Below are 16,364 nucleotides of genomic sequence, written 5' to 3' on the forward strand. Positions count from 1 at the left end.
GTAAATCTGAAATGTTTAGAGCTGCAGAGTTAAAAACCAGCCATGGGGTAAATAAAAGAGGCTTCAGCAGCTACTCTTCAGCTCCAGACTTTAAGTGTCTTATTTTTCAAAAGCTGAACAAGAGAGTAATTTGAAGTCCATGATCACTGGAGAAGTCAGCATTAAAAGTGTCTGGGTTCATGGCACACAGAAAGAGATCATAACAAGAAGGAGCATAAGGAGCTAGGACAGGTTGAACACGATCAGTTCTCAAGCGTGCTGTGTGAGGGTGAAAATGAAGTGACCTGTAAACACAGGAACTGCTATACCAGACTACCAGAGTACCCAGCCTCATTCAGTAGTCTGCCTTCTGTCGTGACAGAATCACAGAACGGCTGAGGTTGGAAGGGACCTCTGGAGGTCATCCAGCCCAACCCCCTGCTCCCGAACAGGGTCACCTAGGGTGGGTTGCCCAGGAATATGTCCAGTCAGGTTTTGAATATCTCCACAGTTGAAGACTCCACAACCTGTCTGGGCAACCCGTGCCAGCGTTTGAGAATCCTCGCAGTAAAAATGTGTTTACTTGTGTTCAGATGGAATTTCATGTGTTTCAGTTTGTGCCCATTGCCTCTGGTCCTGTCAGTGGGGACTACTGAGAAGAGTCTGGCTCCCTCGTCTTCATTCCCTCCCACCAGGCATGTATACACACACTGATTAGATCCTCCTGAGCCTTCTCCAGGCAGAACAATCCCAGCTCTCTCAGCCTCCCCTCATATGAAAGATGCTCCAGAAGAAGGTCCACAGTGAGGACCTTCAGGTGGCTTCAAAGAAGGTCCAAGCAGGCATTTAGGCATTCACAGGTTTGTAAAGTTTTTTGGTCATCTTAATCCTCAGCTATGCCCTGCATTCTTTGTCAGAACATTAAATTTTAGGGAAGCGTGCTAAAACATCGAAAACATTGCCCTATCAATATAGAAAGTAATTCCAGTGATTTAAGAAATATTTTATGCAATTCTCTGAATATCGTACGTGTTTGTGCCATTTATTCACTGTTTTCTAATGGCCCTCCCCCCATGCTTTCTACAGTTACAAGCTTCTTCCTCCTCACTATTCTAGAACTACAGCTGCTCTTTTTAGAAATCTGTAATATAGTCTGTCTCAACTCAGTTCCTACTATTAAAAAAAGCAGCAGGAAAAAAGGAAGTCTGGAACATCAAATATTTTGCAGCTTCTTATTTACAACTGAAAAAGGTTTAAAAGTGGTGGGAGGTAAATTTAGTTCTGCAGAAAAACAATCCAATACATTAATTAAAAGGCATTCAGAAACAATTAACATTTTTCTTTTCTGACTCTCTCTGTGCCTTGAAGATGTGCTTGCTCATTATATTACTTAACTACATCAGTAAATGTCCCTTCTGTGTTATTTTCCAGTCCAGGACGACTTTGATGCCTGTGACCCTGAATAAGTGCAAAACTGTGACATTAACAACATGTGACAAGGAATTCCACAGGCTCAGTTAGGTCTTTGCAACACATTCATCACTTAGCTAACTAGGAGGATAAAGAAAGGTCCCAAAAATCCAGTTAGAACTTGGTCCTGCGGAATTACAGCAATGATTCAAGAAGCCGTAAGATCAGCCTACCTTGAAAACAGCAAACCAAATTATCACAGTGTTTTGGACCTGTAGATATCTTACTTTTATCTTTCTCAGTGTAGTGGCTGGCCACAAGCAGCAGCTGGTACTTAACCTCCTTCAGGTCCTCTAAAGCCACATCATATATTATGTAAACCCCTCGCTGGTCCTGCGTGTGAATATATCCATCTTCACTAGCGTGAAAGTCGTCATGGTTTTCCACCTCTGCAAACTCCATGAACTGAGCATTGTGGACCTATGCCGTGAAAAAGAAACACAGAGACACAAGCAGTCAGTTCTGCAAGGATTGCAATTCTGTACAATCAATGTATCTAAGGGTGGACCAGGCCTAGAAACATGGTATTTAGTCATTAGCAAAGAACAAAAAAATAAAATGTTGCCAAAATATTATTTTTTACAGGTAACACCCTACACTGTGGCTTCATTTATACTACCATGGAGTAAGACAAACTGTACAAAATTTCTGTTGTGTCTAGTTTTTCCTTCAGGCATATAAATCCACAAAAAAGCACCAAGAAGGCATCAAAACGAGATTAGCTCTTGAACTAAGGTAGAACATTTTCCCCTTTTTCTAATTTTGCTCAAATTTGGCAAAAAGTGTCTTAAATTCTGATCTTCAAATATGAAGGCAACATATTTTTAAAGCCTTCTTGGGTAAGTTACACTTGCAAGATTTGGAGATAAGCTCACACACACAAAGACTTGAGCACTAATTAAAAGGAACACCCATTGACTGATGTCCCAAATTGCTGTGACTGCAGCACTTGTTCAATAGAATACTTTTCTGAAAAAATTTCTGCATCTTTAAAAGAGAATTATCTACCTTGGCAGTGAGTCACTAGTTAGCTTGGTAACACCCCAGGCAAGAATCCAGTACTGCAGTCAGCAGAAGTGACATTAACATTCAAAATATTCTGTTTCTTGACTAGGAGTGCCACAAAGTGAATTACAGACATCTATGCCTAGGTGTATAATTACAGAAGTTAACCTCCCAGTGTAAACAAACACTTGGGATAGGGGTATAGCAATAGAAGCCTTTAAAAATGGTTCTTCTTGGAAGAAGGTAGCAAGTAAATACAAGCTCCTCATTTTACACTGTTTGTCTTTACTATTTCCTGGTATGTAATGCACCTTTGTTCTCACTTCAGTGCCAAATAATGGTACAAAATGTATTGGGACTTCCTCCTTTCACCTGGATGTTTCAAATTCTATTAAAAGGAAGGATGGAGGAAAGGAAAAGGTATTTGTTTTAGTCATGGAAATCTTGGTCAGATTTAAAAGTACTGGGAAGAACAGCTTGCCAGCTTCATAGATCTATGCTGGATCAGAATTCATTCTTTACCATAAAGTTAATGAGGCAGCCCTGCAAAATGTGCACCTAATTTGAATGTAACATTGGATCAGCCTGGTCAAAGATTTTTTTTCCCTTTTTCAATATGGTGTTCTGCACTCTGTTCTTTCCTTATTTTTCTGAAAAGACTCTTTGTGTCACAGCTCTTAGTAACAGGATGCAGAATTTGCTAAAGGTTAAATCAAAGCCCTTTACAGAAGAATTAAATTTGATTTGATTTAGGTAAATAACTGAGCAAATACTGGGTCGACTTCACTATAGTGTTATCAATTACTACGTGTAATATGATTGAAATAACCAGGGAGCTGCTAAAGTCCTGTGTACAGCCCACATCAGTTAATGTTTAAAATAGGGAAACAATAACTAGACATGATTTAGGGTTTAGGAACTAAGTATTGGACAATGGGGCTTTATGTTTATGCTTATGGCAGAAAAGGTAATGGATTGTGGTCTGGTCAATAAACCTTGAAGAACCACTTGGAACTGCCAAGATTAGGGAAGAAGTAGGCAAAAGGTAATTCCTACAGGGGGAGATTGCAACCACTGACTCATTGACCACCTACTCCAATGATACCACCTACTCAAAAGAAGACAATGAAGGAAGAAGACAGAGTCTGCACACTAATTTACATGAGGGGTGAAGAAGAAAGAACCAATCATTAAGGAAAATAACAATGAATATGTATTAGTTAAGCGTATAAATGTGAGGAATTTTGAGACAAGGGTGTGCTGTCTTGAGACAGGCACCCATTCATGCACACCAATGAAATTAATTTGAAAATACCTCGACTCTGTGTGTTACTGGCTTGCACACTGGATAAATGAACCCTGTTCGTGGGACAACAGGAGAACATCAACATTTTAAGCAACATGACTGTAAGATGACTGTAAGCAATGCTGTCAGTGCCCTTTGTTTTGTATCCACACAATGATGTAATTCCCCTTTTTTTGTCCTGAAGCAGAAGTATGTCAGAGAATGGAATGTGATGGCAGGGGGGAATCCACATTGTATGGACTTTTATTATTTTAATTTCTCTTTTAAGGGCCTTCCGCCAGACCCTGAAAGACTAACAGCTTTCATAGGTCAGGACACCTCCAGGGTCCCTGGAGGAGTGCCTATTTTCTAGCATGGAAAGGATGCCAGCTAACAAATCCTACTGCCTGAACAGAGTCCTGGCTCAGGGGTGTACAACATTCTTCTCACACACACACCTCCCAAATCTTCACATGCCACAGGAACTTCAAGTATGTTACTATTTCAGGGTTATCACTCCTCCGGTATCTGATTCTGGCATGATGCTGCCATCGCAAACTTCTGAAACAAGGGTGTACTGGGGATGGCTGAGTTTGGCCTGGTATCAGTGTTGAAGAGTGTGTTGGCAACATAGCACCCATTTTTAGAAGAACTGAAATGTTTTCTCCTCCTTTTTTACCACATCTCAGGCTTGCTCAAGGCTTTGAAGGATATCAGTATTCCTTCATCCTTGAAGAGCCAAAGCTACTGTGTTTCTGTAAGTTTTGTCATCTTTTCTTCCCTTTTTCAGCTCTTTGACAGGTATATTTAACACTGGGAGTTTGGCTGTTGGTTGGTTGGTTTTTGTCTTAGGCCAAGCCATAACAAACAGCAGCACTTTTTCTGCTACTACTTTTCCAAAGATTTTTGAAAGTCCAAATAAGTTTCAGCTGATTCTCCTTTACTCAGTACTGGCAGATACTGCTGATACATGCAAAGATCCTAATAGGTAAGATACAGTTTGCTAAAGTTCAGCAAAACTCTTGGGGTTTAGTGGAACCACATGTAATCTAATTTATTATCTCATTGTTTCAGCAAAAAAGGGCCATCTGCATTTCTATTCCATGCTTTACTTCAGCTTTGTTTTTAATGTCTTGTTTAGTCATTCTGTTATTTTGTCTATGAAGCTCAGATCTAAATAGCAGATGAATGAAGCTTATGATGGTAATATACTACTGTTCCTCAAATATTAGATAACTAGATACTGAAGACCAAAATGAGCTAGAGCACTTCTGAGTTGCTTTTTAATACCAGTAAGGGTCTATCTACTCCATGGCAAAATGAATGGCTCAGGTGAACTCTATAACATCGTAGGTCTTGCGCCCTTCTCTGTATGTTATTAGCCCACCGTATCCGAGACCAGGAATCATCCCTCCCTCTCCTGTCCCACTCATATAAGAGAAATGTGGTGTGTTCACGGGGCTTCGTTTGGAGAGAAGAGTTTAACCTTCCTCTCCCTGCGCCTTAACACCAGCTGTGCTGCACTTCTGGGGTAGTGCTGCCATATCTCCCCACCGTGGGACCTAAAGAGTGAAAGAGGGCTGCACCAGCACAGCCAGTTAGACCAGTTAGAGCCTAGTTAGACCACTAACTAAGGGCTAAAGGCCCCCTATCTGTCCCAGGTAAATCTGTATTTTCCTTAGCACTGTTCTCAATCAATTGTCACTGGTTGGGCAGTGCTGCTCCGGGCCCAGGCTGTGTCTTGCTCCCCTGTGCAGACCCACGGTTACATCCCGTGTGGTAAAGGTTTTCAGTGGAGAAAGAAGATGGGGAGGACAAGTCACAGCCTCTTTTCGTTCCTCCACCCTGGCTAGCCCACTTCTCAACTGCAAGGAGGAGGCGTACACCCTGCCTAATCCCCAGGAGAGACGGGTTGTGCTTTCCCAGAGACAATCCTGTGCACTCCTACAGTTCTACACCATTCCCACTCTGTTGTTAAAGCACGGGTTAAAACAGAGGATTTAAACACTCTGCAACAGGAATGCTGCCTTGCTTGCTAAGTACCACTCACACAGGTAACTCTACATAAACAACATCACTCCCTCCCTTCCTTCAAAAGGAAAGAGAACTTGAAAATAACCATAAGGAGATTTTTCTAGAGATATATCAGTATAAGTCTTAAAACAATAGCTCTCTTCTCTTAGTTTCTCCAGAAACAGGCCACCCACAGAAATATTTAAATAATATTCTTGCAGAAAGTTATAAGGGTGAGTTTCAGTGTTTGGCATAATTGGGACAACATCCTGGATTCTCCACCAAGTTGATCCCACGGGTATCCTTCTGAACTGCCTGTTTCTGCAGCCCGGGGCACAGTAAGGCCAGAAGAGTGGCCACTGCAGATTCAGGGCTCCACACTCCGAAATTTGGACACCAGATTTCCAAGATTCTTGCTGACTTTAAAAGCTACACTCCAAATTTCTCAAGCATACAAACCAAGGATGGCAACATTTCCACTGTTGACCTTTCTCAAAGAATATACATCAACAAATGCATTATCTGTAGGACTTGTGGTTTTGAAGGAAGGCTGATCATTTCTCACCATTTCTTAAAACTCTTGAACAGGGAAACACATCAATATTAAAAATATCTGAATTCTTGTCAAAAGTACTTCTTAATTTGTCCCAGTTTTCTTGGACCACATCAGGATGTTTCTCATCAGCCACATTCATTCTGTGAGAAATAGGCAAATGCTGGAGAACGTGGAGTTAAGAACATATCTGTTGTTATTCTCTCTGTCATTTAGAAAGCATACAAACTATTCAATTCCAAATTTAGTAAGAAAATAAAACACAAAAGAGAAAAAGCAAACCATAGTTATCCATTGTGTATAATTCCAGAAGTTTATTTACTGTCAATGACTTGTAGCACTCACATAATAAAATCATTAAAGAAACTAGATAAAATAAGGAAGTATTCAGATTTGTTTTCAAAAAGTGATGCTTAAAAAACAAATACTCCTGAAGTCAACAGACTGCTCATTGAGATGACTCAGCCCCTTGATGGTGTCCTGCTCTATCAAAACATCATCACAGTAATAATACAGAAAAAAGGTCTCTCCAAGCTTTCTCCTTCTCATCCTGGATCTCCTCAAATCCAAGCAGCCCAACACTATCTACACTGCACCCAGGGAGCTCATTATTCCACTTACCTGAATTCAGCTTTATCATTGTAGTATTTTCTTTCTAGTAAAATCAGTCTGCTAAAAGAACTGAAAGTCATATGTACGCAGTCTAGCTCATTGCCTGCAAACCTCTAGATTTCTTTTACATTGAATTTGATCTTGCTCGGTTTACTTTCTTATCCAAGACTCAAATGTTTCATAATTATACTTCACTGTTCAAAAAATGCTCATCTTACCTGGAGAAAATGGTGAATGCCCTTCAGAGAGTGTAGGTGACACACCAACCACTGGGTGTAAATCATCAGATCTTCCTGTGTCACTACATTCACCGGATTTTTCTTTCCTGTCCGGAAACTTTCCCTTGCCGCTGAAAGTCTTGCAGCCCTCTGAACTGCATCGTTGTATTCCTCCATGATGTGACTAATTTGCTTCTGTTTATGTATATAAAAGAGACATTGTCATTTTCTGCATTTCTGCAACTTCTTCCCTTACTAGCTAGAATGCCATTGCATTCCCACTGCATAAGGAATCCTAGTTTGAGAGTAAGCGCAAAGGTTTATTTCCTTCCTAAATGCTTATGAATGGCATTTCCAACCCACTGAGGAAAAGGGAATTTCAGTCCAAACAGTGAATCTCTCTGAGCAGCTAATACTGACCATAAGCAGACGGTGAATAAGTGAATATCCAGAGACAAATTCCAGAGATAAATTACCCATAATATTAATAGCTTTTTATTTGGGTGGAAAAAAGCCATTGCTAACACTTTGTTTTTCATGAACAGCTACTGTGCTAGATATATGCGTGCTAGATCCTAGGTTTTGGTTCCTACCTGATAGAGAGGATAAAGCTGTTCAATAACACTGCTGTGCGTACAAAATCTCTTCCATCTAAGCATGTGCAAATATTTAGTCTGGACTAGCTGAGCAATTCTGCCTGTAAAAAGCTTGAATAAAATCAGAAATAACCATCAAATCACACATTTGTAAACAACAGCAGCTTAACATTATAGGAAACTTAAGCAGTATATAGGTCATCATTAGCATCAGAAAATAACGCCAAAACAACAGCTAATGAGTCACCAAAGACCACTGAGCTCTTATATTTATCCATGAAGGGTACTTCCCTAAGTTGTCCCAGTGGAAGTAGTATTGTGGGAATGAAAAAAAGCAGTTAATACAAGGAAAACGGCAGAATTCAGTCCACTGGACCTAGAAATTTAAACTCTGCTTTAAAAATGAAAATAAAAATAACCCCCAACACAGATGTACTAGAACGGCATAAAAGCATCAAGAAACAAGGAGAACCTTGTCCCAGCCCATCTGACCTGGCTTAGATTCCTGTCCTTCAAAGAAAGAGAAGCGGAAATTTTCACATCATACAAGGAAACTGCAAGCACTAACGTTTTCGTGCCCGTTTTCGGGAAGGAGTTTCATACTGTTTTTATTTTCGAATGTGCACAGTGCAACCCGCTGGGCCAGGGGAAAGCTCCTGCATCTTCCCAGGCAGCGGGAGCCCTACCTGGTGCAGCAGCAGGGGCAAGTTTGCTGCTGTGCGCTCCCTTCTCCAGCAGCTCTCTAACTCCCTCTGCACGACAGCAGCCTGAATAACAAGAGCTTTTGCTTCTGTCCCCTGCAAACGGAGCACGTGTTGAACACATCTCTTTTTCAGGATATTAAAAAAAAAAAAAAAAAAAAAGGTGGTAAAGACAGAAAAATGTTGAGGCTTTGAATTTAATTGGGAGTTGTCGCATAAACAAACGCTCCAGAGCCGGGTCCACATTATTATTCGAATAAATGAAAGGTTGTGCTCTTTTACTAATGTGCAAACAACATTACGAGGCTTCCCATTCTGTCTTTACAGGCCCAGATTCCAAAAATCATATCATTTTCTCTGATTTTAATTTCCAGTTGCTACTTGGTAAAGAGCAAAGAGAATTTTTTTAAGCCAGTGTACATTTTAGCTACCTACCTGTAAGCCTTTCTTCAGTATTACCTCCCTTTCTTTTCTGAAATAAGATGCATCCTTTGGAATTGCAGCAGAACAGCAGAAAAAAAAAAGTTCAACAGGATGTTACATACAAGCTGGTATAAATCAAACATTTGTCAGGCCCAACACAACTCAGATGGTGAAGTTAACAGTAAGCAAGTTTAATGGTATCAAAAACGTATAATAAAGTAGCAGAATTTATTTAATTAGCAGACATTTTTTAGCAAATGGTTTGCTTCCACCTCTATTTTTTAGTCAAAGCCCTTAAAAAGTCCATCTGGATGCTTGTCAATCCTATGGACACATTATTACAACCCACAACTCTGCAGTGGAGTTCCTTGACAAACATCCTTCACAATTTAGTCAACTTCCCCCCTAATGTGCCTGTATCACAGCAGGAGGGGCTGAGAAAACTTCTGGAGGAGAACTATTTTTTAATTCTCATGCATCAACATTGGACACGAGCAAAAGGTTCTTCACTGAGAGGGTGGTCGGTCACTGGAACAGGCTCCCCGGGGAAGTGGTCATGGCACCAAGCCTGTCAGAGTTCAAGGAGCACTTGGATGATGCTCTTGGTCATCTGGTTTAGTTTTAAGTAGTTGTCCTGGTTTCAGCTGGGATAGAGTTAATTGTCTTCCTAGTAGCTGGTATAGTGCTGTGTTTTTGAGTTAGGTATGAGAAGAATGTTGATAACACACTGACGTTTTCAGTTGTTGCTAAGTAGTGTTTAGACTAAGTCAAGGATTTTTCAGCTTCTCAAACCCAGACAGCAAGAAGGCTGGAGGGGCACAAGAAGTTGGCACAGCACACAGCCAGGGCACCTGACCCAAACTGGCCAAAGGGGTATTCCATACCGTGTGACATCACATCTAGTATATAAACTGGGGGGAGTGGGGGCAGGGGGATCGCCGCTTGGGGACTAACTGAGCGTTGATCGGCGGGCGGTGAGCAATTGCATTGTGCATCTTTTGTATATTCCAATCATTTTATTATTGCTGTTGTCATTTTATTAGTGTTATCATTATTATTAGTAGTAGTTTCTTCTTTTCTCTTGTATTAAACTGTTCTTATCTCAACCCACGAGTTTTACTTCTTTTTCCGATTCTCTCCCCCATCCCACTGGGGTGGGGTGAAGTGAGCAAGCGGCTGCGTGGTGCTTAGTTGCTGGCTGGGGTTAAACCATGACAGTAGTCCTGCAAGGAGCCGGGAGTTGGACTCAATGATTCTTATGGGTCCCTTCCAACTTGAGATATTCTATGATTCTATGATCAATATACTTAGAGGAAGCATACAGTACATAATTTTAATGTAACTGAATAAATTGAATTTATGAAAATTAAAATAGGTGAAAACTGGACCATTAAAAAAAAGGGCTCCTAAGCCTTGTCCAAAAGCAATACAAGGGAAACTCTGCTTGAACACTTCAGAGCCCTAAAGGGGTAGGACCGGGAGGAGTTTTGTGATCATCTACCACTTCCACTGCTCTAAGGCAGGAAAACAAATCTGTTCCCTAAAGGTGTTTGTCTAACCTGTTCTTAAAGACAGGTGGTCATCACGGATGGTCAGCAACCTCCTAGTCTAGATATCAGTGTTTAACTTTATCTTTGGAAAGCCTGAATTTTAGCGCATTATTTTCTGTCCTATACATAAGTGCAACAGAAGTTTATTCCCTTCATCTTTACAGCAATCTCCCATGTGTCTGAAGACTTAGAATCTAGAGAAAATGGAGTGGAGACATAAGTCCAGCTCCCTTCCTTTTTGTCTCAAGTGTCCTAGTCAAGTGTTCTTCACCTCTGTTTTCCTCCACATATTCTGCAGATGGTCTACAGCTTCCTTGAAGCATAGTGCCAAACCTGGGTACAGTGTCATAGCTTGTATCTCATTATCGCTGAGGAAAGAGCGGCTCTCTTATATATGACCATTCTGTTTATACACCCCAATGTTATGTTTGAAGCTACTTCCTCTTCACTATAAGAAGGAAATACTTGACATAGTAAGGAGATGTTTACCATATTCAACACAAAATCAATTTAGTTTATGTTTTGACATTCCCTTCCATTTCAACCGTAATTCTGTGGTAGACACACAATGGAAAAGCTGCTATTCTTGGCTCTCGTGTATATTCAGGTCTCGAAATTGAACAGTTATATAGACACATGACTTTTGTGTCATGACCAAAAAAAGCCAAGAAGAGATACAATGCATTACTATAATCTCACTCTCTCCTTCATTCCCCAGCAAACTCTTGTTACCTGTATGCCCTACTCAGTGTTCCCTGGAGTATCCTGTTGTCTTCTATTTCTGCCTTCTGCCAGCTGTGCTGCTAGTTCTTGTTCCAGCTGCTGCACCTTCTCAATAGAAGACATCTGGTATACTTCGTTCATTTTGCCTATTTCAGTTTGGCAGACCGAAAGACAAAGCAGTCAAGAAGAAGTTCCTTTCTCAAGAGCAAATCACTTGTGAACTCTGGACCTGGACAACTGTCCAGGTAAAAAGCACGAATTCCCACTCCTATATCGACATTATATAATAAGCAGCAAAAGAATTGTTTATTCAGCATCTCCTTTAACAAAAAGAATTTTCTTTTAATATCAGGAACAGAACCGGGTGAATATGATTTTTCCCATTTTGATTGCCAGCCTGAGGAAAATAGGAGAAAAACTGTTTGGGGCCAAAAATTTTCAAGTATCCTTTTGCATCCCACTAACAAATGCTATCTCCTCCCTCCTTCACCCAGTTTCTTAAGGACACTTCAGAAAGTTTACGTAATCAAACATTAAACTTGATGTGCTGAATAAAACATTTTACAAAAGAAGAATTGAAACTTTTTGCTTTCATTTTTTCAAAAAAAAAAATACACTGACATTCAACACCTATTTTCTCCCCATTTCTCTCACCTGAAACTATTACTTGAAGTTGACCAGAATAAAAGGAATGAAAGAATTTGCAAGAAATGCAACTTTGACAAATGTACTTTCTGCAAAAGATTCACAAATACCAAATTCACTCAGTTCTAATGGGAAACACTTGCTTTGTGAGAATTTCTAAAGTAGGCATGCTCTCTTCCCAACATCTGGAATTACAGTTATTCTATTCACTTGTCAGTGAGGGACATAATCAATTAGAAACTAAAAAAAAGGAAATTGTCTTTTTAAGGGAAGAAGCAAGTCATTGCGGAAAGATTTAGGGTTTCTTTCTTGGAAGCAAAGGGGAAGAAGAGGCTAGTTCGTTTGTAATCAATCACAGAGCAACCATCTGTAGCATCTATTTCTCAATGGTTTGCAGAATCTGTCTGGCTGCTCTGGGCATGTAGTTTCTCCTTTTTTCTTTCATGAGAGACCACTGAAAGGTAACAGCTGTTGGTCCAGTCAGATTTGACTTGACAAACACAAGACATGGTCAAGAGGCTGAATACAGCAGTGTAGGATGTACCTTTTGGGGGCTTTTCTTGGTTGATGCTACCCCAAGGTCTTGGGCAAATCCTTGTCTCTGTTACGGGACTGGCCTCGCTGATAGTAACAGCTGCAAACTAAGCAACCGTGGGAAGGAATCAGAGAGTTCAGATCTCTGCACTTGAATTTCACAGCTGAAAGAAGAGGAAATTCAGGTAAAAAGGAATACAAAGAAACAGCAGGGGACAAGATGACTAAAATAAGGAAGCAAGTGTTACCTAAAAAAACAGACTAAAAGATTTTACTGAAGGCAGCCAGGGATCTGGGTGAAATCAATGAGAAGCAGCCAGTATATTCATACACTACAAACAGATGCCTATGTGAGAGCTTGGACTAACAACAGAAGACATGAAATCTGACACTGTAAGCATAATATAAACAAGGCAGAATAGCAACCACACCTTGGCAGCAGGATTTGAGATGCTTTGGAAAGACTGAATTTATGGTAAAGGTAATGAGATAGATTTTAATGCATTGACATTTATGAATGGCTAACACTATTCAAAAGTCAAAGGGAATCTATGTGCATTAGATTTACTTACTTTGGGGAATGAAGATAAAGATTTTTACTAGATTAGTACTAAAAAAAAAAGTCTGCTGTGCTCTACAAATGTCTTCAATTAGCCACTGAACTGAGATCATATTTCAGACAGTTTTGTTAAGTAGTGAGAACACTGGAGAAGCAATCATAATCTGGGTTAGAATGGAAGAACAAAACCAAACCTGAATGTAAAGTGTTAATGTCCAAAAGGATCTAATTTAGAGAAATTAATGAAAGTAATTAGAAAACTCAAATGCAACTAATACCTTAAGGATTTCAACACTGGAGAAGCTGGACAATGTTTAAATCAATGGTAAAAAGCTAAATGGAACTTGCCCTCAGAATAAAAGCAGGGGGAAGAGGTTGAAAGCAAGAATGCTGGAGCCAACCAAAAAGTCATGAAGAGTAGGCAGAGAACCACAACAGGAAAAAAAAAACAAAACAAAAAGAAAAAAAAACTGAAAAAATCAGAGGGCCGGGAAGCCCTGAACTAAAGCAAGAAATACCAGCTAAATTAAAAGTTGGTAAGGAAAATAAAGAGCAGGCAGTTCTTCAGCTATATAAATAAGAAGGATCCAAGATAAAAGAAATGATGCCACTATGCAGGCAGTGGAGTTCAGGTAAAAATAATTCAGATATGGCTGTAAAACTAATGGCAATTACTTAGCTCAGCTTTTTGAGAACACAGAAGTAAAGTTAGGGTAGCAGAGTGATGCAGTGGGAATATAACTTACTGTTTTGGGGTATAGAGCAAAACTTTTGGCAAAATAGTAAAGTTGCCCATAAATAAATTCAGGCTGCAAAAAGAAGTCATCTTAAGTACCAGCAAAATAAAATCCTATAGTAGTCTGTGTCTTCCTGAACCACACAGCACAAAGATGCTGATTTCCTAGTTTCGGATCAGTGAGACTACTCATCATAGGGAAGTTACAGTAGGCATGTTCTCAGGCCCAGGACTTACCCAGTACTTCTGAAGATTTTGAATAGCTAACCCAGGATCCCCAGAAATCAGAGGAAAGAGTTCCACATTTCATCAGAATTTATCTGGCCAAACTCTTGGTACAGTATAAATATCTCCATTTTGGCTCATCAATCACCCCAAACTCCCTCTGCAGTCGGTAGAGGGAACCAGGCATTTGGGATAGGATTCATCTGACCTGTTTTAGCCGTTACCTTAGGGTAACACTTTCAGAAACGCTTGCTTCTCTCCGCAGGTGGAAGAGAGACTACAGGACCCACACGGGGAGCCCACGGAGACCTTCAGGTAAGCACCACAGCTGCAACCCAAGCGACTTGCAGAAGCTTCAACAGGCCCCAGCAGAGGATACTGTAGAGGCAGCCTTGCCCACTTCAGTGCAGGCGAGCCGAGGAAAACAGAAAATGCTTCATCAGAAATAAGAGCATATGTTTTATTACCCCCACATCTTTGTTTTTTTCTGCTATAAAAATCATCATGTGTTTGTACAGTATTCTTATTCTGGGAATGTCTTTCGGTCCACATAAACATCTGCACTTAGTTACATTAGCCAGTATCCAAATCCCAGCGAGATCTTGCTCTGATTATTTTGCTGGGAGTGTTTTTGCCAGCTTCTATTCCCAGAACACACTGGATTTATAGCTACATCCAACCTCCAGCTTTGCTGGTTAGAAGATTGTAACACACGCGCTCAAACTGAATGCCTTTTGTACTAGGACAAAGTCTTTCCAGCAGGCTTAAGTAACAAGCCATTAATTTGTGCTAGCATATTTCATTAGCAGCAGGAAAGTGAACTATTGTTGCATACAATTTGCTGGTCTGTATTTTTAATTATACTGTTTGACCTACGTATTTTGTCCATTTTCCTTAATGTCTAGCCATCCCTAGATTCAAATACTAACAAAACCTGCTGTAGCAATTTTGCATAACTCAACGTAAGAGAACCCGAATTTTGAGTAAATAAACCAATTAGTCTTTTTTGGGATCACTGTGTGGTTTTGTCTGCTGCCCTGTATAGCTAGATTCAAAACATTCATAAAAAAAAGAAATATACAGTTTTGTCTGAGAAGACAAACAAAAACATGCAGGACATAAATCAAAACAAGGATTGTAAAAGAGTAAAGCAAGCACTTACTAAGCCAAAACATATTGTTCTTGTGAAGAAGCCTGGTCTGACCACTGTGCTTTCTCCAAATGTGCATTTATGGAGTTCCAGGCCAGAACTTTTTTGGAGCGTGAGACATGAAGCATTCAGATCCCAGCAAAACTCACTGCGATCTGCCTGCCTAATTCTCACAGAGCTGAACCTCGCCAACACTTGTGCATGAGCTTAACTTCACCACGGTGGTTTCTGCAGAATTATTCATTGCTGTATATTTCTTTGAAGGCTTATTTTATGTGATTGACAATTGCCTCAAACTGTCAATATGCTAATAAAGAAATACATAAGCTGATCTCCTACCCTACCTGCTCCCCACCCCCCAAGATACAATCTGAAAACAAATTTTCTGCATTTCTTCAAGTAAGAAAACTTGTTTGGGATACACTTCTGTATCTGGTTTGACTCTCTCAGCTCATGCTGAAGCACAGCTGCTTTGCTTTAGTGTGTGAAAAGACACGCACTAGAGAAATAAAGGCTCCAGAAAAAAAGCAGCACAAAAGAATTATTAAAATACAATGAAATCTTCTGAGTTGAAACACAAGTGATGTACCCCTGTCAACTAACATAAGCTCGCAAGTCATCCATTCCTGTTTTCCCCTCTCCAATCCCAGCTCCTGGCTCTCAGCAAGACAGCTTTTTCAGCTCCCCGTGCCCCTCTGAAGCAGGCAGAGATGCAAAGCGCCCAGCTGCCGGCAGGACCACATTCGCTTGCCGGCAGGACCACATTCAGCCGTTTCCCTTTCCCTCCAGCCACTCGCCCCCCAGAAAGACAAACAGAGCAGTTTTATCCTGGGGCTGGACAGCCCCCGCTGGCACACACATTTGGAAGACTGACTCTTCAATGCTTCCATTGTTTAAGCAGCGTCCCATCCAGTACCTGGTTGACCGACCCAAAGCTGCCGCCCTCCACCGCAGCCCCTTGTCCCAAGAGAGGAGCCAGGGCCCTCCTTCTCCGGCTCCAGCTCCAAAATGGGCCCGTCTCTCCAGGTTTCTTTGGCCAACAAAAATACCAGGCCAAGGCACAGAGTGAGCAGGTGACTGATGTGCTGGCTCCCTGCCTGGACAGGCCCAGCTGTCCCTATAGCAACCCCAACCTATAGGAGCTGCAATGGCTTCTCAGCCCCCAGCCGCAAGCCCCGGGGAACTTCTCGCTCTCAGTAGTGCCACTGCCGCCATGCAAAGTCGTTCCACCCGGTTTTATGGATTTGGGGCAAATTGCTGGCAATTTTTCTCTCTCAATCAAATGCCTGACCATTTTTGCCTAGGGCTGGACCGCCAGGTGAAATACAACACTTTAGACTCCTCAGGGCTCGGTAGGGCCCTTCTCGCTTGCTCTTTCACACACAGG

At 41.0% G+C, this 16,364-nt stretch overlaps 1 protein-coding gene across 1 annotated transcript in view; it reads right to left on the reverse strand.

Annotated features, from left to right (window-relative positions):
* Positions 1 to 15,120, reverse strand: part of LOC115334074 — a 30,697-nt gene extending 15,577 nt beyond the window's left edge. Inside the window, 5 exon segments of the mRNA XM_029997845.2 lie at positions 1,677 to 1,869; positions 7,136 to 7,330; positions 7,729 to 7,842; positions 8,868 to 8,921; positions 11,138 to 15,120. Coding sequence (XP_029853705.2) covers positions 1,677 to 1,869; positions 7,136 to 7,330; positions 7,729 to 7,794 — 454 coding nt within the window. The 5' untranslated portion in view covers positions 7,795 to 7,842; positions 8,868 to 8,921; positions 11,138 to 15,120.
* Positions 15,121 to 16,364: the final 1,244 nt, after the last annotated feature.

The sequence above is a fragment of the Aquila chrysaetos genome, chromosome 2 (assembly GCF_900496995.4).
Source record: "Aquila chrysaetos chrysaetos chromosome 2, bAquChr1.4, whole genome shotgun sequence".
NCBI lineage: Eukaryota > Metazoa > Chordata > Aves > Accipitriformes > Accipitridae > Aquila > Aquila chrysaetos.